The following is a 21012-nucleotide window of genomic DNA, read 5'->3' on the forward strand; positions in this document are numbered from 1 at the left end:
CGGTCCCTCAAGGACACCAGTGAACCAGATGGGTTTTTATGGCAATCCTGTAGTTTTAACGGTAGTCACCAATACTGACACTAGGACGATGCTGTGACTCCTTTGTTCTTAACGTGGAATCACCAGATCTTCACGCTGTGCCTCCCCTCAGTTGAATGGCTGAGTTAGGGATCTCCATTCAGCTGAGGTGTGAAATTGGATGGTTGGCGAATGACATGAGACAGATAGAGTCGTCTTATGTAGACAACGAGTGCGGAAGGGATATTTGAATCGTTGGCTGTTGGTGAGTAATTTTGCGTGGACAGATTCTAGCCTTAGATAAATAGCTAATGGATAACTACTAAGTGATATTGAACAGTTATTGAATAGGAGGCCCAATAACTGAGCTATATTGGGTAGGTAAAGTGGTGTTGAATAGACTCAAGTGAGTCATTTATATTGGATAGATATTGCCTTGATAGTGATTGTTATTGGAGAGACAGGAAAAGTAATGTAGGATAAAGAGGAAGCAAGTGATACTCTGTAGATACTGCCTGGAGGTTATTAGCTATTGGATAGAAAGGCAATAGTGCTGGATAGATTGCTGGTCTTTGACTGTATTACTGTGAAACGTTCCTGAAATTAAACAAACAGCGTAGGTTGGTAGTGTATCGCTAATTATAGAATGTGGGTTTGGGGTCATTGACAGTGTGGGTGAGGTTTGGGGGATATTGATAGTATGGGTGGGGTTTGGGGGTTATTGATAGTGTAGGTGGGGTTTGGGGTAATTGATAGTGTGGGTGGGGTTTGGAGGATATTGACAGTGTGGGTGGGGTTTGGGGTCAGTGATAGCGTGGGTGGGGTGAGGGGTCATTGATAGTGTGGGTGGGGTTAGGGGTCATTGATAGTGTGGGTGGGGTTTGGGGATATTGACAGTATGGGTGGGGTTAGGGGTCATTGATAGTCTGGGTGGGGTTAGGGGGTCATTGATAGTGTGGGTGGGGTTTGGGGTCATTGATAATGTGGGCGGGGTTTGGGGGATATTGACAGTGTGGGTGGGGTTTGGGGATATTGATTAGGGTCACCCCTCTAATTCTGTTGGATTTCCACAGACTCTGCCAGTCCTGGTCTCCTGGCCGATGATAACACCCTGGAACGAACCTTCTTTGTCCGTATGAAGTCAACGCTGACCAAACGAGGGGTCCACATCAAATCTTCAGGATTCAAGGTGAATAAGCCATGCTCAGCGGGGTCTCCCTGGCAAGGGCGACACAGCCCAGGGGTTGTGAAGGAGTTATACTCACACCGGTAGAGATACCGTCAGTAACACAGGGTGCTGTCTCAGAGGTGTTCATAACCCCAGTGTTGGGAAGATGGATTAATGGCAGCAGTAATGCAGTAAGTTCAGGTTCTGTCATCGATGGGGAAGGAAGGTCTCTATGGTTGATGTGAATCCTGCTCCTGTCCAGAGCCCAGCGCTATTGTCAAACACCAAACACTGAAAGATGTCACTTTCCGCTATTCAAAGTGGGCGTTTGTTCTTAGCTGTAAATTCGGGACTCACCACCACCACCATGGAGAGGTTGCTGGTAACCCCGTGTGCCACACATTCCGCATTTGCTTGACTCCAGAACAACTCGCAGCTCAACGTCACTCCCACCATGGCAATGCGTTCGGCCCCCACCTTGCTTGACCCCTCCTGCTCACCTCCCACTCCCTCTCAGCCCCCAACACACTCTCATATGCCTCACCCCCCCCCACTTCTCGCAACCCTCCTCACACTCCCTCACCCGTCCCCATCCTCCCTCCCTCCCCCTCACTTTCCCCCTCACTCACCCTTCTCCCCCTCATTACCCCCTCACTCTCCCTCTCACTCCCCCCCTCACTCCCCTCTCACTCCCCCCTCACTCCCCACTCCCTCTCCCTCCCTCTCTCCCCCTCACCCCCCTCTCTATCCCCCTCACTCCCCTCTCACACCCCCCCCTCACTCCCCCCTCACTCTCCCCTTCACTCCCCCCTCACTCTCCCCCTCACTCCCTCCTCTCCCCCTCACTCTCCCCTCGCCCTCTCCTCGCTCCCCCCCTCACTTCCTCCTCACTCCCCCCTCACTTCCCCCTCACTCCCCCCTCACTCCCCCTCTCCCTCCCCACCCCCAGGACACACAGCCGATTAGTGAAATCCCAGTCAGCCAGCTCGGGTGAGAAAGGAGATGGGTAAATCCGCCAGGCTCCATTTTAACTGCCTCTCCCCTGCTCCCTCCCCTCCCCCAACTCCGTGACCTAGTCTCCGCCAGACAGGGGGAGTCCAATTGGAGGTCAATTGAATATTTTTAATACATTAAAAAGACATTTTATCAAATATACATCGGGGTGAGCGCCAGCGGTACGCAGACGTCTAAATTCTTTCGCAATTTCAAAATTGTTTTCAAATCCCTCCATGGCCCTCGCCCCCTCCCTATCTCTGCAATCCCCTCCAGCCCCACAACCCCCCGAGATGTCTGCGCTCCTCAAATTCTGCTCTCCTCTGGAGTACTGCGTGCAGTTTTGGTCACCTTACTTAAGGAAGGATATACTAGCTTTGGAGGGGGTACAGAGACGATTCACTCGGCTGATTCCAGAGATGAGGGGGTTACCTTATGATGATAGATTGAGTAGACTGGGTCTTTACTCCTTGGAGTTCAGAAGGATGAGGGGTGATCTTATAGAAACATTTAAAATCATGAAAGGGATAGACAAGATAGAGGCAGAGAGGTTGTTTCCACTGGTCGGGGAGACTAGAACTAGGGGGGCACAGCCTCAAAATACGGGGGAGCCAATTTAAAACCGAGTTGAGAAGGAATTTCTTCTCCCAGAGGGTTGTGAATCTGTGGAATTCTCTGCCCAAGGAAGCAGTTGAGGCTAGCTCATTGAATGTTTTCAATTCAAAGATAGATAGATTTTTAAGCAATAAGGGAATTAAGGGTTACGGGGAGCGGGCGGGTAAGTGGAGCTGAGTCCACGACCAGATCAGCCATGATCTTATTGAATGGCGGAGCAGGCTCGAAGGGCTAGATGGCCTACTCCTGTTCCTAATTCTTATATTCTTATGTTCTGATCATCCCTGATTATAATCGCACCGCCATCGGTGGCTGTGCCTTCTGTTGCCTGGGCCCCAAGCTCTGGAACTCCCTCCCTAAACCTCTCAACCTCTCTTTCCTCCTTCAGGATGCTCCTTAAAACCTCCCTCTTTGACCAAGCTTTTGGTCTCATTTCTACTTGTGCGGCTCGGTGTCAAATTTTTAAATCTCGTAACACTCCTGTGAAGCGCCTTGGGACGTTAACGGCGCTATATAAATGCATGTTGCTGTTGTCGAAACATGGAGCAGGAGAGACCCTGAGTGTGGAGCGTGTGCTGACTGGAGGGGGGTCCCAGGAATATGCTGCAAGTTCACCTAGCTACACTGTGGTAAACTTTGCGGCTCTCTCATCGCACACCTTGATAAGAACACAGTCGGATAATAAAGAAGCTTGCAATACAACACAGCCCGCACTGCGCTGCACATAAAAGGTTGTTTGTATCTCAGCGTTATACTCACTGGAGTATTACCACTACAATGATAATGAATTCACTTGCACAGGTGCCTGCACAACAGCATACTGTGTTCGTGATTCCAACATATCTGTCTCCTTTATTGTCTCTCCCTCGACTACCCATTTTCCGCCTCCTCCAATCTCCTTTCCTCCGTGAATATCTCTCCTCCAATCGAATTTAAAGAAAGACTTGCATTTATATAGCGCCTTTCACGACCACCGGACGTCCCAAAGCACTTTACAGCCGATGAAGTACTTTTGGAGTGTAGTCGCTGTTGTAATGTGGGAAACGCAGCAGCCAATTTGCGCACAGCAAGCTCCCACAAACAACAATGTGATAATGACCCAGATAATCTGTTTTTGTTATGTTGATTGAGGGATAAATATTGGCCCCAGGACACCGGGAATAACTCCCCCTGCTCTTCTGCGAAATTGTGCCGTGGGATCTTTCACATCCACCTGAGAGGAGGGGCGGGGCCCTCGGTTTAACGTCTCATCCGAAAGACGGCACCTCTGACAGTGCAGCACTCCCTCAGTATTGCACTGGGAGTGTCAGCCGAGCTTTATGTGCTCAAGTACCTGGAGTGGGACTTGAATCCACAACCTTCTGACTCAGAGGCGAGAGTGCTACCCACTGAGCCACGGCTGACACGCAGTATTTACAGCACAGCGACAGGCCATTCGGCCCGTCGGGTCCGTGCCGGGGTTTATGCTCCACACCCTCCTTCATCTCACCCCATCACCATAACCCTCTCTTCCTTTCTCCCTCATGTGTTTATCCAGCCTCCCCTTAAATGCATCGATACTATTCGCCTCAACCCCTCCCTGTGGCAGCGAGTTCCACATTCTCACCGCTCTCTGGGAAAAGAGGTTTCTCCAGAATTCCCCAGCGGATTTATTAGTGACTGTCTGATATTGATGGCCCCTGGTTCTGGTCTGCCCCATAAGTGGCAACATCTGTACGCCTACCCCATCGAACCCCTGCATCATTTTAAAGATCTCTCGCAAAGTCGTCTCCTTTCCAGAGAAATGAACGTCAGCCTGCTCAGCCTTTGCTGACAATCCACTGACCCCGACTGAAGATTTGTAAGCGAGGATGCTGAGTGTTGAATATGATACCTCCTTCATTTAATCGCCTATTGCCTCTCGCGCTCTCCCATTGCTCCAGCCTCACAGGTCTGTCGTAGGGACAGGAGGAGGCCATTCAGCCCCCCAACAGCCTGTTCCACCATTCAATTTGATTCTATCGATCTTCGATTTAAAATGATTGATAGCGCTGGCAACCATGCTTTCCTGTGGGAGAGAGTTACACACATCTCCAACCTTTTATGTGAAGAAGTGTTTACAAACGTCTCTCCTGAGTGGCCTGGCTCTGATTTTTCAGTTACGTTGCCTTGTCCTAGACTTTTTCCCACCAGCAGAATTTATTTTTCGCTCTCTTAACTATTCTCTCCTTTCAAAATCCTAACCAGTCTCAGTCACGTCACCCCTTAAACCTTCTATACCCCAGGGAATACCAGCCGAGTTTATGCCACCTTTCCTCATAATCCAACCCTTGGAGCCCTGGTAACGTTCTGGTGGAAGAGTCCACAAGCCCTGGCTCAGTGGGGCAGCACACTCGCCTCTGAGTCAGAAGGTTGTGGGTTCGAGTCCCACTCCAGAGACTTGAGCGCAAAAAATCTAGGCTGACGCTCCCAGTGCAGCGCTGAGGGAGTGCTGCACTGTCAGAGGTGCCGTCTTTCAGATGAGACGTTAAACCGAGGCCCCGTCCGCTCTCTCTGCTGGGCACAAAAGATCACACAACCTCTATTTCGAAGAAGAGCAGGGGAGTTATCCCCGGTGCCAATATTTATCCCTCAATCAACATAACAAAAACAGATTATCTGGTCATTTTCACATTGCTGTTTGTGGGAGCTTGCTGTGCGCAAATTGGCTGCTGCGTTTCCCACATTACAACAGTGACTACACTCCAAAACAGTACATTGGCTTCGAAACGTCCAGTGGTCGTGAAAGGCGCTATATAAATGCAAGTCTTTCTTTCTAACTCGCATCTCACCCTGGCAATAGAGATCACTAAAAATCGGGAGAGGGATTCGTGGCTGCTCTGGGATCAGCCTGGTCCGCGCAGCCAGAAGTGAAGAGAGGAAATTAATTTTGAACAGTTTTGACATTATTTTGGTAGCTTTTCAGACCGTGGAGCAGGATCGCCCCCTTGTGGCAGAATAAAGGAGTTCGAGCCAGAAGCGTTCAGTCATTTACAACATCACAAAGCCATGGCTCAGTTACAGACCTCACCCCACCCCCCCGCGCCCCCCGCCACACACTCGACCTTACTCTGCTTCCCTTTCTCCCTTTCCCGGCACTCTAGTGCGGTACTGAGAGAGACCATTGAACCGAGACTCCCCACCGTCTGCCTGTTCGGGTGGGCTTTAAAAGATCCCACAGTGACGGTGTGAAGCAGAACTGTGTGGGGCGGGGGGAGGTGTTCTCCCCGGTCTCCTGGCCGGCATTTATCCCTCAACCACCAGAACCGGCCATTCGACGGGTTTCTGCTTGTGGGATCTTGCTGTGCGCAAGACCAAAAAAATGGCTCGTTAAAAGAAATTTCAAAATGATCTTTCCCCACCGGTGCAATGCCTTGAAATGTGTCCAGGAGTTTAAGGCATCAAGGGGTATGGGGGGAAAACGGGAATATGGTGTTGAGATAGAGGATCAGCCATGATCATATTGAATGTCGGTGCAGGCTCGAGAGGCTGAATGGCCGACTACTGCTCCTATTTTCCATGTTGCGATGAAAGGCTCTCGTTGCCGAGAGGAGATTTGGACCCGCTGGTGAATGTGACTCTTTCCCCACCCCCCGTTGCAGGTTATTCACGTCACGGGGCGCCTGCGACCTCGGATATCGCTGCCTCATGCCCGCGCCGTCCCCACCAGGTTCATGGGGATGGTGGCACTCGCCCACACGCTCCCTCCGTCCACCATCAACGAGGTCCGCATCGAGTGCCACATGTTCGTCTCCAGGGTCAGCCTGGACCTGCAGATCATCTACTGTGAGAACAGGTCAGTGGTTGCGCGTGGTGCAGGGGGGGGGAGAGAGGGGTGGGTCGGGGGGGGGGGGGGGGGGAGGGAGGGGGGATGGGGGGGGTGTGGGAGAGGGAGGGGGGGTGTGTGTGGGGGACGGGGGGGAGGGGGGAAGGAAGGGGGTCAGGGGGGGAGAGAGGGGAGGGTTGGGGAGGGGGGAAGGAAGTGGGTACGGGGGGGAGGGAGGGTGTGGGTGTGTGTAGTAGACACTACCAGTTGGAGCACCGCGTGCAGTTTTGGTCTCCTTATTTAAGGAGGGATATACTTGCATTGGAGGCGGTTCACAGAAGGTAAGAACATAAGAAATAGGAGCAGGAGTAGATGAAAAGGGGTTGTCTTATGAAGAAAGGTTGAACAGGTTAGACCTGTACTCACTGGAGTTTAGAAGAATGAGAGGCAATTTTATTGAAATGTGTAAGATTCTGAGTGGGCTTGACAGGTAGTTGCAGAGAGGATCTAGAAGGGGATCGTGAGGGGATCTAGAATTAGGGGGCATAGTTTCAGAATAAGGGGCCGCCCATTTAAAACAGAAACGAGGAGGAATTTCTTCTCTCAGAGGGTCGTGAATCTGTGGAATTCTCTGCCCCGGAGAGCTGTGGAGGCTGGGTCATTGAATATATTTAGGGTGGAGATAGACAGATTTTTGAGCGATAAGGGAGTGAAGGGTTATGGGGAGCGGGCGGGGAAGTGGAGCTGAGGCCAAGATCAGATCAGCCATGATCGTCTGAATGGCGGAGCAGGCTCGAGGGGCCGAATGGCCGACTCCTGCTCCTATTTCTTATGTTCTTATGAAGGGAAAAGGCAGCAGGACGATGTGAGGGGTTCCATCCCATCTCGCTCATTCGGACTCTAACCGACCATCTGAAGTGCATTTTAAATATTTTTTAAACTTTACATCAAAATTTCGCTCTATTCATCTACCTGTCTATCTATCTGTTGGCCTCCTAATTCATTCACGGGATGTGGGCGTCGCTGGCAAGGCCGGCATTTATTGCTCATCCCTAATTGCCCCTTGAGAAGGTGGTGGTGAGCCGCCTTGTTGAATACAACGGAGTGTCTCGCTGGGCCATTTCAGAGGGGCAGTTAAGAGTCAACCACGTTGCTGTGGGTCTGGAGTCACATATCGGCCAGACCGGGTAAGGGCGGTAAATTTCCTTCCCTAATCATAGGCAGTCCCTCAGAATCGAGGAAGACTTGCTTCCACTCTTAAAATGAGTCCTTAGGTGGCTGAACAGTCCAATACAAGAACCACAGACCCTATCACAGGTGGGACAGATAGTTGTTGAGAGAAGGTGGGACAGGTTTGTCGCACGCTCTTTCCAAAGGACATTAATGAAACCAGATGGGTTTTTATCACAATCCGGTAGTTTCATGGTCACCAATAATGATACTAGCTTTTTAATTCCAGATTTATTTAATTATATTGAATTTAAATTCCCCCCCCCCCAGCTGCCGCGGTGGGCTTTGAACTCACGGACCAAAAACTGCGGTCGGAGGCGTCCCACGGGCGCAAGCCTCCGGCCACTGAATACGACGCGCATCCGGATCATTGGCCCAAGCTAAAGCGAGCCTGCTGCTTTTACCAGGCGTATGAGTTTTAAAGATATTCGCTGGGCTGCAGTTGGGCAATGGGCCTAACTCTCCCCCCCCGCGGAGGCCCTTTCCCTCCGCGTCCGTACGCTCCGTCAAAGGAGGTTCTGACGTGTCGCAAGTGCTGGGTTTCGGCGCCTGCACAGCTCACGCCTGAATCAGGAACTTGTGGGGCCTCTTCGGGCGCGGTGCGCGCATCGTACGCTCCCGGAGAAGCCGCAATTTACGGCCGCCCGCGTCTTCGCATCACTCGCCCAGGCCCGTGGATCACTTGTTCAGTTAAAATAACCACTCTGCCCCCTACCTGCACTGTATGTCTATCTATCTCTTGGTCCTTCTGTCTCCTTTATCTGTCCCTCTCTCTGATGATCCACCTGCCTGTCTATCGGTCTATCCATCTGCCTAATCTAGCAGCTTGTCAGCTGCGTGTATGTGCCCATTGGTCTGGCTATTTTATCTCCATCCATCCCCCAATGTGTCTGTCTATTGTGCCTGGTTGGTGTAATCTGCCTGTCTAAGCTATCTGCCGGGACAATTACAGGTTTCTAGCCGCCTGTCACACGAACGCAGCATTTGTGTTCTGTAGGATCGCACGTCAATGGACAGGATCAACAGTGAGACAGTGACAGGTTCGCTGTGACTGATAGAGACAAGAGCACGCCAGCGATCGTCTGTGCTCTGCGCGTTACTCCTGGCCTCCTGTCACCATTCAAAAAATCAAATTATATTACTGTTTAAATTTAATCTTATTCGTATAAAATATCTGTGTACACTGGAGTTCCCATTCTGTCTCCAAGTGTCATGTGTAATGTATTTGCTTCATGGGTTCTTTGCTTAAGAATCCATAGCGACACATTGCTATTAAGAACTAGTTGGTTTATTAGCAAAAGGTTAACAATCACACTTCACATCACCAGTTCATCTACCAGGCTCACAACTGCTTACCTCATCGTGTGTCCCCCCGAACCCAACTGGCTGGGGTTTTATTGAGTCTTGTGAACATCACGTGACTGGCTAAGCCACTCACCACTCAACAGGTCTACAACTATTTTAAATGGAACTTAAGGCTGAGTGCCCCCTTATTATAAGGACACTAGAACAGCCAAGTTAACAAATAAAACTTTACAGTGAACTTAAGCCAATCTACACTATTTTGTGTGAAACTATAAATCAAGTGCCTCCTTATTAAAGCAACACTAAAACCGACAAATTAAACTTTTAACATTAGTGGATCAAATTAAAATGTGGTTGCCGGGGGTGATGATGCACTCCAGTCCCTCCGGCGCCCACCTCTCGCGGAAGGCCGCGAGCGTACCGGTGGACACCGCGTGCTCCATCTCCAGGGACACCCTGGACTGGATGTAACCGCGGAAGAGAAGCAGGCAGTCGGGCTGAACAGCTCTACAACTATTTTGTGTAGGAACATTAATATAAGTGCCCCCTGATTAAAGGGGGAGTCACAACTCCAGAAACTTTCAATCAAGTGCCCCTTGTTCTTTTTGAGGGCACCAAAAACACACATTAACAATTCAACATAAAGGGAACCTTTATCAAATTAAATCAAATTAAAATTCTGTTCCCGGTTGAAATGATGCACTCCAGTCCCTCCGGCACCCACTCTCTCGGAAGGCCGCGAGCGTACCGATGGTGAACAGCTCTACAAACCTGGTGCATACATCACATCATGGATAATAGGACGTGGACAGGAGATACCGATTTTCACCATGGCTGTTCCTCTCCCCTCTCTGTCACTCTTCTGTCTCGCTCGGTGTTATCCATTCTCCCTCCTGTTGTTTTTTTGAGCTCTCTATCCCTACCTGCTCTCGCTAAATTTAACTCACAACTGCTGGGGGGGGGCGGGGGGGGGCAGTAATAAAATGAAACTGAGGTCAGCTTGGTCAAGTAAGGGACAGGAGCTTTGAGATATCACAGAGACAACGGGAGACTAAATAACCAGGGAAGAGCGGGGTGGGGAGGAGAATCATAAGAGATAGGAGCAGCAGTAGGCCATTCGGCCCCTCAAGCCTGCTCCACCATTCAATAAGATCACGGCTGATCTTTGACCTCAACTCCACTTCCCTGCCTAATCCCCATATCCCTTCTCTCCCCTAGTAACCAAGAATTTATCCATCTCTGTCTTGAATATACTCAATGACTGAGCCTCCACAGCCCTCTGGGGCAGAGAATTCCAACAATTCACCACCCTCTGAGTGAAGAAGTTTCTCCTCATCTCTGTCCTAAATGGCCGACCCCTTATCCTGAGACTGTGACCCCTGGTTCTAGACTCCCCAGCCCGGGGGGAAACATCCTCCCTGCATCTACCCTGTCAAGCCCTGTAAGAATTTTATGTGTTTCAATTAGATCACCTCTCACTCTTCTAAACTCTAGAGAATATAGGCCTAGTCTACTCAATCTCTCCTCACAGGACAATCCCCCCATCCCAGGAATCAGATCTGGGGGAAAGGTGACAGAGTATATAAGAAGTGTTTGGGAGGAAGAATCTGTGGTCCACAAATCACTGGGAGATTTTCCTCGCCTTGTATCTCGGTCTGTTGTAGACTAATTCATACAATGATGCAGCACAGAAAGAAGCCATTTGGCCCATCGTGCTTATCTGGGCACTCTGAAAGAGCTCTCCAATTAGTCCCACTCCCCCAGCTCCACCTGTAATGTATTTGCTTCATGGGTTCTTTGCTTAAGAATTCATAGCAACACATTGCCATTAAGAACTAGTTGGTTTATTAGCAAAGGTTTAACAATCACACCACACATTACCGGTTCATCCACCAGGGCTCACAACTGCATACCTCATCGTGGACCCAACTGGCTGGGGTTTTATTGAGTCTTGTGAACATCACTTGACTGGCTAAGCCACTCCCAACTCAACAGCTCTACAACTATTTGTGTAAAACAAAAGATCAGGTTATTAAAGGGGCACTAAAACTGACAAATTAAACAAATGTACTTTTAACAAAATTGGTTCAAATTAAAATTTGGTTGCCGGGGGTGATGATGCACTCCAGTCCCTCCGGCGCCCACCTCTCGCGGACATCGCGTGCTCCATCTCCAGGGACACCCTGGCTCGGATGTAACCGTGGAAGAGAGGCAGACAGTCGGGCTGAACAACCCCCTCGACCGCCCGCTGCCTGGACCGGTTGATGGCCCCCTTGGCCATGCCCAGGAGCAGTCCTACAAGGAGGCCCTCGGACCTACCCTCTCCCCTCCGCACAGGGTGCCCAAAGATCAGGAGTGTGGGACTGAAGTGCAGCCAGAATTTGAGGAGCAGCCCCTTTAAATAATGGAACAGGGGCTGCAACCTCGCACATTCCATAAAAACATGGAACACGGACTCTTCCAGACCGCAGAAATTGCAGGTGGTCTGGGAGCCCGAGAACCGGCTTAAAAATTTATTGCAGGGGACTGCTCCGTGCACCACCCTCCAGGCCAAGTCCCCGATAAATACTGGGAGGGCTCTCGCGTAGAGTGCCCTCTATCGGGGACCCCCGCCTCCACCGGACGGCAAGATGGTGCGCCATGGCGTGTCCGGACGGCAGACGAGGATGGCAAAGTGGAGAGTGTGCAGGAGCAGCCCGATTCAACAGCTCTACAAACCTGTGAGCATACTCACAGGTGCATACATTGCAGGTAGCCCTTCAAATCTTTTCTTTTGATGAAGATTGGTGGCCATGATTTAGTCAATAGCTCCCTTTATGGTTGTATCATGCGACGACCAAGGGCAGGAAGAGGGCGAGCAAGATGGGTCGTGGTTCTTCTTTCGTATAACAATTCCTCTCTGACAAAACAGGGGAGGGCAGGGGGGTGGGGGAGGTCCTGGGGTGGAAGGGACGGGGTCAGGTAAGGAATGAACACTGGTTTGAGAATGAAGTCACTGCATGCGGAGCACAGCCTTTTCTCGTGTTTCTGACGCTCGTTTGTTCCATTGATCTAATCGCAGAATCTCCGATTACATGGATCTGTCTACCACGGACGTGGTGGGGAAAAACTGCTATCACTTTATTCACGCCGAGGACGTAGAGGGGATCAGACACAGCCACCTGGACTGTGAGTAATTTCCTTTCGTTGATCTTTATCGGCTGTGAGCCGCTGTAGACCCCCCGAGTTCTAGAAGCTCGGGGATTGGCCGCGAACTCACCGGTCACCTGACGGATCGCGGCGATTCGATCCAAGATGGCGGTAACAACTCGCTCCGCAGAGCCGCCTACTGGTTAGAACCTGCAACTGCAATATGACCGGGAGCTTTACTCTGTATCTAACCCCATGCTGTACCTGCCCTGGGAGTGTTTGATGGGACAGTGTAGAGGGAGCTTTACTCTGTATCTAACCCCGTGCTGTACCTGCCCTGGGAGTGTTTGATGGGACAGTGTAGAGGGAGCTTTACTCTGTATCTAACCCCCTGTACCTGCCCTGGGAGTGTTTGAGGGGACAGTGGAGAGGGAGCTTTACTCTGTATCTAACCCCCTGTACCTGCCCTGGGAGTGTTTGATGGGGCAGTGTAGAGGGAGCTTTACTCTGTATCTAACCCCGTGCTGTACCTGCCCTGGGAGTGTTTGATGGGACAGTGTAGAGGGAACTTTACTCTGTATCTAACCCCCTGTACCTGCCCTGGGAGTGTTTGATGGGACAGTGTAGAGGGAGCTTTACTCTGTATCTAACCCCGTGCTGTACCTGCCCTGGGAGTGTTGATGGGGACAGTGTAGAGGGAACTTTACTCTGTATCTAACCCCCTGTACCTGCCCTGGGAGTGTTTGATGGGACAGTGTAGAGGGTTGGGGGGGGGGGGGTTACCGACCCAGTGGGGGCCACCTGTTAGAGGGGGGCAATTTCCCCCACCATGATTCTAGTTGGGTGGGTTCGCAGATAAAAGGGCTGCAGCCCATGGAACTGGAGGTCAGAAGGTGGCTGCCCCTTCAGGGATGTAGGGGGGGGGGGGGGTGGCGAGGGATTCAGCAGGCAGTTTTTTTGGAAGCATTATTGTCGTTGCCTCGGGTGGAGACGGTGCCGGGTGTGGGACTGTTTTTTTATAAAGTCTGGTGTGCATCTCACTTCAGCTCCCTCAAGGGTTAAAGATATATCTGTCACAATTTATCTCGACTGAAATTGATAGCACTTACTGAAATGAAGAACTTCTGCGGAATTCGAGACTTAAATCCGTTTTGTTGTTGGGATATTAAAACTCAACATTTGCTGAATTGAATTTAAAGCTTTTTATTTCTGGGCTGCCATGGTTCAGCCCATCAATCACTTCAAGTCCCAACACACTGCTGGAGCAGAGTGGGAGAGACTGAGGGGGGGAGAGAGACTGAAAGTGAGAGCGAGACTGAGGGAGAGAGAGAGAGACTGAGGGGGGGAGAGGGAGTGACTGAGGGAGAGAGACTGAGGGAGAGAGAGAGAGAGACTGAGGGGGAGAGACTGAGGGAGACAGAGACTGAGGGAGAGAGAGACTGAGGAAGACAGAGACTGAGGGAGAGAGAGAGAAAGAGACTGAGGGTGAGAGAGAGAGACTGAGGGAGACAGAGACTGAGGGAGAGAGACTGAGGGAGAGAGAGAGAGAGACTGAGGGAGACAGAGACTGAGGGAGAGAGAGAGAGACTGAGGGAGAGAGAGACTGAGGGAGAGAGAGAGAGAGACTGAGGGAGAGAGACTGAGGGAGACAGAGACTGAGGGAGAGAGAGAGAAAGAGACTGAGGGGGGGGGGAGAGAGAGACTGAGGGAGACAGACTGAGGGAGAGAGAGAGAGAGAGACTGAGGGAGAGAGAGAGAGACTGAGGGAGAGAGACTGAGGGAGACAGAGAGAGAGAGACTGAGGGAGAGAGAGAGAGACTGAGGGAGAGAGAGCGACTGAGGGAGAGAGACTGAGGGAGACAGAGACTGAGGGAGAGAGAGACTGAGGGAGACAGAGACTGAGGGAGAGAAAGAGACTGAGGGGGAGAGAGAGAGACTGAGGGAGAGAGACTGAGGGAGACAGAGACTGAGGGAGACAGAGACTGAGGGAGAGAGACTGAGGGAGAGAGAGAGAGAGACTGAGGGAGACAGAGACTGAGGGAGAGAGAGAGACTGAGGGAGTGAGAGACTGAGGGAGAGAGAGAGAGAGACTGAGGGAGAGAGACTGAGGGAAACAGAGACTGAGGGAGAGAGAGAGAAAGAGACTGAGGGGGGGAGAGAGAGAGACTGAAAGTGAGAGTGAGACTAAGGGAGAGAGAGAGACTGAGGGAGAGACTGAGAGAGGGAGAGACTGAGGGAGAGAGACTGAGGGAGAGGGAGACTGAGGGGGAGAGAGAGAGAGAGAGAGAGACTGGGGGAGAGACTAAGAGAGGGAGAGACTGAGGGAGAGAGACTGAGGAGGAGAGAGACTGAGGGGGAGAGACTGAGGGAGAGAGAGAGACTGAGGGAGAGAGAGAGAAAGAGACTGAGGGAGAGAGAGAGAGACTGAAAACGGGAGAGAGACTGAGGGAGAGAGAGACTGAGGGGGCGAGAGAGACTGAGGGGGCAAGAGAGACTGAGGGGGAGAGAAACAGAGAGACTGAGGGAGAGACTGAGGGAGAGAGAGACTGAGGGAGAGAGACAGAGAGACTGAGGGAGAGAGACAGAGAGACTGAGGGAGAGAGAGAAAGATTGAAGGAGAGAGAGAGACTGAGGGAGAGAGAGAGAGACTGAGAGACTGAGAGAGAGAGACAGAGAGAGAGAGAAAGAGACTGAGGGAGAGAGAGAGAGAGACTGAGAGAGACTGAGGGTGAAAGAGACTGAGGGAGGGAGAGAGAGAGAGAGAGAGACTGAGCCAGGGACTGAGGGAGAGAGACTGAGGGAGGGAGAGAGTGACTGAGGGAGGGAGAGATAGACTGAGGGAGGGAGAGAGCGATTGAGGGCGAGAGAGACTAAGGGAGAGAGACTGGCAGACAGAGAGACTGAGGAAGAGAGAGACTGTGAGAGAGAGACAGACTGAGAGAGAGAGAGACAGAGACTGAGAGAGAGAGAGACAGAGACTGAGAGAAAGAGACAGACTGTAAAGTCCTGTCCCCTCAGTACAGATTCACACGAGGCATGTAGTGAAGTCAAGGTCACTCTGGACCTGCACCTTTATTTCACAGTTCTGGAATGCTGCACTTGCCTGAGACCTGTCCTTATATACCTGTCTCTTGCAAGTGCACCCCTGGTGGTAAGGTATGCTGGTGGTTACAGGTCATATCTTATTACAGTCATGTATAGCATGTTAGGATACAGTTATATATAATAATGTAAGATATATGACATCACCCGCCCCCAAGGTCTTATTGTCTTTATAGGTTCAGTCTCTCAGGTGGTCTATGCTCTCGCGTGGAGCGTCTGTGTTGTGGTTCAGTTGTTTGCCTTGGTGTCTGTTTTTCTTTGGGTGTGGTTGCTGGTATCTCGCCTGGGCTGTCTGTTTCGATTGGTGTTATTGTTGTTGACTCATCTGGGCTGTCTGTTGGGATTGCCCTTTCCTCAGGTTGTTCCCTCTGTCTGTCCACCAGGTGTGGTGCGAGTTCCACATTGTAGTCTGCCTCTGGTTCCGCAGTGTTGTTGGTAAATCTGCTTTTGACTTGGTCTACATGCCTCCGGCAGGTTTTGCCATTGTCCATTTGTACTACCAGTAGCCTGTTTCCTTCCTTGCCCGTTACTGTCCCTGCAAGCCATTTGGGACCCCTGCCATAGTTTAGTACAAACACTTTGTCCCCTATCTCATTCCATCTCCCCCTCGAATTTCTGTCATGGTACTCAGTCAGCTTACGGCGCTTTGCCTCAACGATTTCGTGCATGTCTGGGAGGATTAATGAGAGCCTTGTTTTTAAAGTCCGTTTCATCAACAGTTGCGCGGGGGAGATCTCAGTCAATGAGTGCGGACGAGATCTGTATGCCAGCAGCAGTCGCGACAGGCGACCCTGCAGCGTGGGACCTTGGATTTTAAGCATGCCTTGTTTAATGATTTGCACTGCTCTCTCCGCCTGGCCATCTTGACGTGATTTATGCCGTGGTCAATTATAAAATCTTGGAATTCTGCGCTGGTGAAGCACGGACCATTGTCACTGACCAATATGTCACGGATTCCGTGCATTGCAAACATGGTTGCGAGGCTCTCCACAGTGGTGGAGGTTGTGCTCGAGTTTAAAATGGTGCATTCGATCCACTTTGAAAATGCATCTACAACTACGAGGAACATTTTGCCCATGAATGAGCCCGTATAGTCTGCGTGCACCCGCGACCACGGTTTGGTCGGCCAGGGCCAGGGACTCGGGAGCCTCCCTGGGGGCATTGCTGAGTTGGGTACAAATGGTGCACCTTCGGACGCAGAGCTCCAAGTCCGCGTCAATACCAGGCCACCAGACGTGGGATCTGGCTATGGCCTTCATGAGAACGATCCCCAGGTGCTCGCGGTGGAGCTCCCGGACAAATGCCTCTCTGCCTCGCAGAGGCATGACTACTCGGCTGCCCCACATCAGGCAGTCTGCTTGTAGTGATAGCTCATGCATGCGCCTGTGAAAGGGTTTTAATTCCTCGGGGCAGGCATCGCGAGCCTCTGCCCAGTCACCGGTTAGGACACATCTTTTTACTCAGGATAACGTGGGGTCGCTGGCCGTCCAGGCTCTGATTTGGCGAGCCGTCATGGGCGAACCTGTGGACTCAAAGGCATTGATTGCCATGACTATCTCACAGTCCTGTTCGTCAGACCCTTCCGTGGTCGCCAGGGGTAGTCTGCTGAGCACGTCGGCACAGTTGTCTGTGCCTGGTCTGTGCCTTATGGTATAGTCGTAGGACACCAGCATGAGTGCCCACTGTTGAATTCGCGCCGAGGCGTTGGCGTTTATTGCCTTCCTCTCGGATAGGAGGGATGTGAGGGGCTTGTGGTCAGTTTCTAATGCTAACATGGCTCTGAAAAGGTATTCGTGCATCTTTTTGACACCGTACACGCACGCGAGCGTCTCCTTCTCTACCATTCCGTACCCGCACTCCGCCCGCGAAAGTGACCCGGAGGCATAAGCTATGGGTTGTAATTTGCCCGCACTATTGACATGTTGTAAAACGCACCCGACCCCATACGCTGACGCATCGCATGTGAGAACTAGCTTTTTACTTGGATCAAAGAAATTCAAAACACTGTTGGAACACAGAAGGTTGCTTGCCTTATTGAAGGCGCGTTCCTGGGCGTCCCCCCAAAACCAATCGCACCCCTTCCTGAGTAGCATGTGGAGAGGCTCCAGCAGTGTGCTTAAGTTCTGCATAAAGTTCCCAAAGTAATTGAGTAGCTCGAGAAAGGCACGCAGTTCTGAGACATTCCGGGGCCTGGGTGCCAGGCAAATTGCTTCTGTTTTGGACTCTGTTGGGCGGATTCCAACAGCGGCAATCCTTCTGCCCAAAAATTCAACCTCGGGTGCGAGAAACAGGCACTTGGATTTCTTGACTCGTAGGCCTACCCGATCCAACCGCTTTAGTACTTCCTCCAAATTACGGAGATGGGAGTCGGTGTCCCTGCCCGTGATAAGTATGTCGTCTTGAAATACAACTGTCCCCGGGATGGACTTGAGCAGACTCTCCATGTTGCGCTGAAATATGGCAGCTGCCGACATGATGCCGAATGGGCATCGATTGCACATGAAAAGGCCTCGATGTGTGTTGATGGTGGTGAGTAACTTGGATTCTTTGGTCAATTCTTGCGTCATATACGCAGATGTGAGGTCTAATTTTGAGAAAAGTTTACCTCCAGCCACTGTGGCAAATAAGTCCTCCGCTCTGGGCAGCGGGTACTGGTCCTGTAGGGAGACTCTGTTTATGGTAGATTTGTAGTCCCCACAGATTCGTACGGATCCATCAGGCTTCATGACTGGGACGATGGGACTTGCCCAGTCGCTAAATTCCACAGGTGATATAATGCCTTCCCGCAGAAGCCTGTCTAGTTCGTGTTCAATCTTTTCTCTCATCACATAGGGTACAGCTCTGGCCTTGTGATGGACCGGTCTAGCATCCTGTGTGATGTAGATTTTGACTTTGGCCCCTTTGAAAGTGCCCACACCTGGCTGAAACAGATGTTCAAATCGCTTTATAACTGTTGAGCAGGAAGTCCGTTCCTCTAATGACATGACATGGACATCATCCCATTTCCAGTTTAGTTTTGCCAGCCAGCTTCTCCCCAGCAGTGCTGGGGGGTCTCTGGCGACAATCCACAGGGGAAGTCGGTTCACTGTCCCTTTGTGTGTGACAGAGAGCATGGCGCTGCCAAGGACTGGTACGATTTCTTTGGTATAGGTCCTTAGTTTGGTGTCGACCCTTGTGAGTTTTGGTCTGTCTCTTTTATGCGGCCACAGTTGTTCAAATTGTTGAGCGCCCATGAGAGATTGACTCGCTCCCGTATCCAGCTCCATGTTGACAGATATCCCATTGAGTAGGATCCTCATCATTATAGGAGGCATCCTGTTGTAGGAGCAGCGGCCATTGATCGTGTTGACCCGCTGTACATCGGTGTCCCGGGTACTGTCCCCACCGTCTTCTGGTCCGCTTTCCGACCCATCCGATTCGTATACCAGCCGATCTGCCGTTTTTTTGCACATGCGAGCCAAATGCCCTGTATATTCACAGTTCTTGCAAACAGCCTGCTGAAATCGACATCCCCTTGACAAGTGCCCACCCCCACACCTCCAGCATAGACTGCTTCCATTGTTCTCAAAGAATGAGCTGCGTCTGGCTGATCTCTCTTGAGCTTCTCTCAGTTTGTAGTTGATTGCTCGCATTGTGGGTTGATGAGGTGTGAACGGCCGTTCCTGTGGCCCTTGATGGCTTCTGGTGCCACTGCCTGCTGTCGAGAGCCTGTTCTCCTGGTTTTGTCTGTGTGTAGGGGTAGCAGCTTGTCTAATGCTGTGAACTCCTTGTTCCATTATTTCGTTAGTTGTCGTACCTGCATTGTAAATCAATCTCGTTTCTTCTTCCCCTCCCAAAAATGTCTGTGCAACCAGTGCTGCTGCCTCTAAGGTCAGGTTCTTGGTCTCTATGAGCTTTCGGAATATGCCTGCTTGGCCTATTCCTTCAATGAAAAAGTCTCTCAGCATTTCTCTCCTCAGTTCATCGGAGAACTCACATAAACTAGCCAACCTCCAAAGTTCCGCCACGAAGTCGGGTATGCTCTGGCCCACACAGCGTCTGTAGTTGTAGAACCTGTGTCTGGCCATGTGTAGGCTGCTCGCTGGCTTCAGGTGGTCTCTTACCAGTGTGCTCAATTCTTCAAACGACTTGCTTGCTGGTTTCTCGGGTGCCAGCAGATCCTTCATTAAAACGTATGTTTTCGAGCCACAGCTGGTCAAGAGATGGGCTCTTCTCTTGTCTGCTTTGTCGTCTCCTAACCAGTCTTTGGTTGCAAAGCTTTGCTGGAGCCTTTTTATAAAGTCCTCCCAATTGCCTCCAGCATTGTACTTTTCATCTGATCCGTTGTTCACCATTCTGTGGATTCTGTAATCCCGTAACCCGTCGCCACTGTAAAGTCCTGTCCCCTCAGTACAGATTCACATGAGACATGTAGTGAAGTCAAGGTCACTCTGGACCTGCACCTTTATTTCACAGCTCTGAAATGCTGCACTTGCCTGAGACCTGTCCTTATATACCTGTCTCTTGCAAGTGCAGCCCTGGTGGTAAGGTATGCTGGTGGTTACAGGTCATATCTTATTACATGTATAGCATGTTAGGATACAATTATATATAATAATGTAAGATACATGACACAGACAGAAAGAGACTGAGAGAGAGAGAGACAAACAGACAGAAAGAGACAGAGAGACTGAGAGAGAGAGACAGACAGAGCGAGCGAGAGACAGACAGAGGCAAACAGACAGAGAGAGACTGAGAGAGAGACTGCGAGAGTGAGAGAGAAACTGAGAGAGAGCGAGAGAAAGACTGCGAATGAGAGACTGCTAGAAAGATTGAGGGACAGAGATTGAGAGAGAGAGAGAGACTGAGAGAGAGGCTGTGAGAATGTGCACTACATGAGAATAATAGAATGTGTGTGAGAGAGAGAGAAAACTCAGAGATGGAGATTGTGTATCTCAGAACAAAGGATAGATAAAACCAACAGGAGTGAGACCGAAAAAGTGGGAGAACATAGAGACGGGAACAGTGTTACCGACAGTGTTCACCCAATGTCACTCAGTAACCACACCCCATCCCAGCACCCTGTATCTCTACTGATGTTCATCCAGTTCCCTCACACTATTGGAGGGGGCGGGCGGGGATTCTGACCAAAGCTTTATTGCCTGAGACCCCCCCCTCCGCCTGGCTCCCCCCTCACTGTCTCACTCTCTGCTGCGGCCCATGAACAATCACTTGCTTTTGTTCCTCCCCCACAGTGTTAAACAAAGGCCAGGTAGTCACTAAATACTATCGCTGGATGCAGAAAAACGGAGGCTACATGTGGGTCCAGTCGAGCGCCACGATCTCGATCAACGTCAAGAACGGAAATGAGAAGAACATCATCTGGGTGAACCACGTGCTGAGGTGAGGCGGGGCAGGGTGGGGGGAGGGGGGGTGGGCGGGAGAAACCTTCTGGCCCGCTCCATGTACCAAACATACGAGCCTTGACGGGCAGCACAAGACCAGCCTGCCCCACACTCATTTCGAGGAAGGGCGATGGGTGAGGGTAGGGTGGTGAGGTGGGGTCTCCCCGCTGTCCCGGCCAACAAAATCTGGTTAGGTATTCCATAGCTGTTTGCGCCATCTAACACATAGGAGGTGTGTCAGCTGTGGCTCAGTGGGCAGCACACTCGCCTCTAGGTCAGGAAGG

The 21012-nt window shown here is 51.1% G+C and overlaps 1 protein-coding gene across 1 annotated transcript in view; it reads left to right on the forward strand.

The window, feature by feature from the left end:
* LOC139239075 (neuronal PAS domain-containing protein 3-like) overlaps nt 1-21012 on the forward strand; it is a 304556-nt gene that overhangs the window by 270041 nt on the left and 13503 nt on the right. Inside the window, exons 6-9 of the mRNA XM_070867588.1 lie at nt 1092-1207; nt 6415-6608; nt 12175-12281; nt 20579-20726. Coding sequence (XP_070723689.1) covers nt 1092-1207; nt 6415-6608; nt 12175-12281; nt 20579-20726 — 565 coding nt within the window. The remainder of the gene's footprint in view (nt 1-1091; nt 1208-6414; nt 6609-12174; nt 12282-20578; nt 20727-21012) is intronic.

The sequence above is a fragment of the Pristiophorus japonicus genome, chromosome 26 (genome assembly GCF_044704955.1).
Source record: "Pristiophorus japonicus isolate sPriJap1 chromosome 26, sPriJap1.hap1, whole genome shotgun sequence".
Classification (NCBI taxonomy): domain Eukaryota; kingdom Metazoa; phylum Chordata; class Chondrichthyes; family Pristiophoridae; genus Pristiophorus; species Pristiophorus japonicus.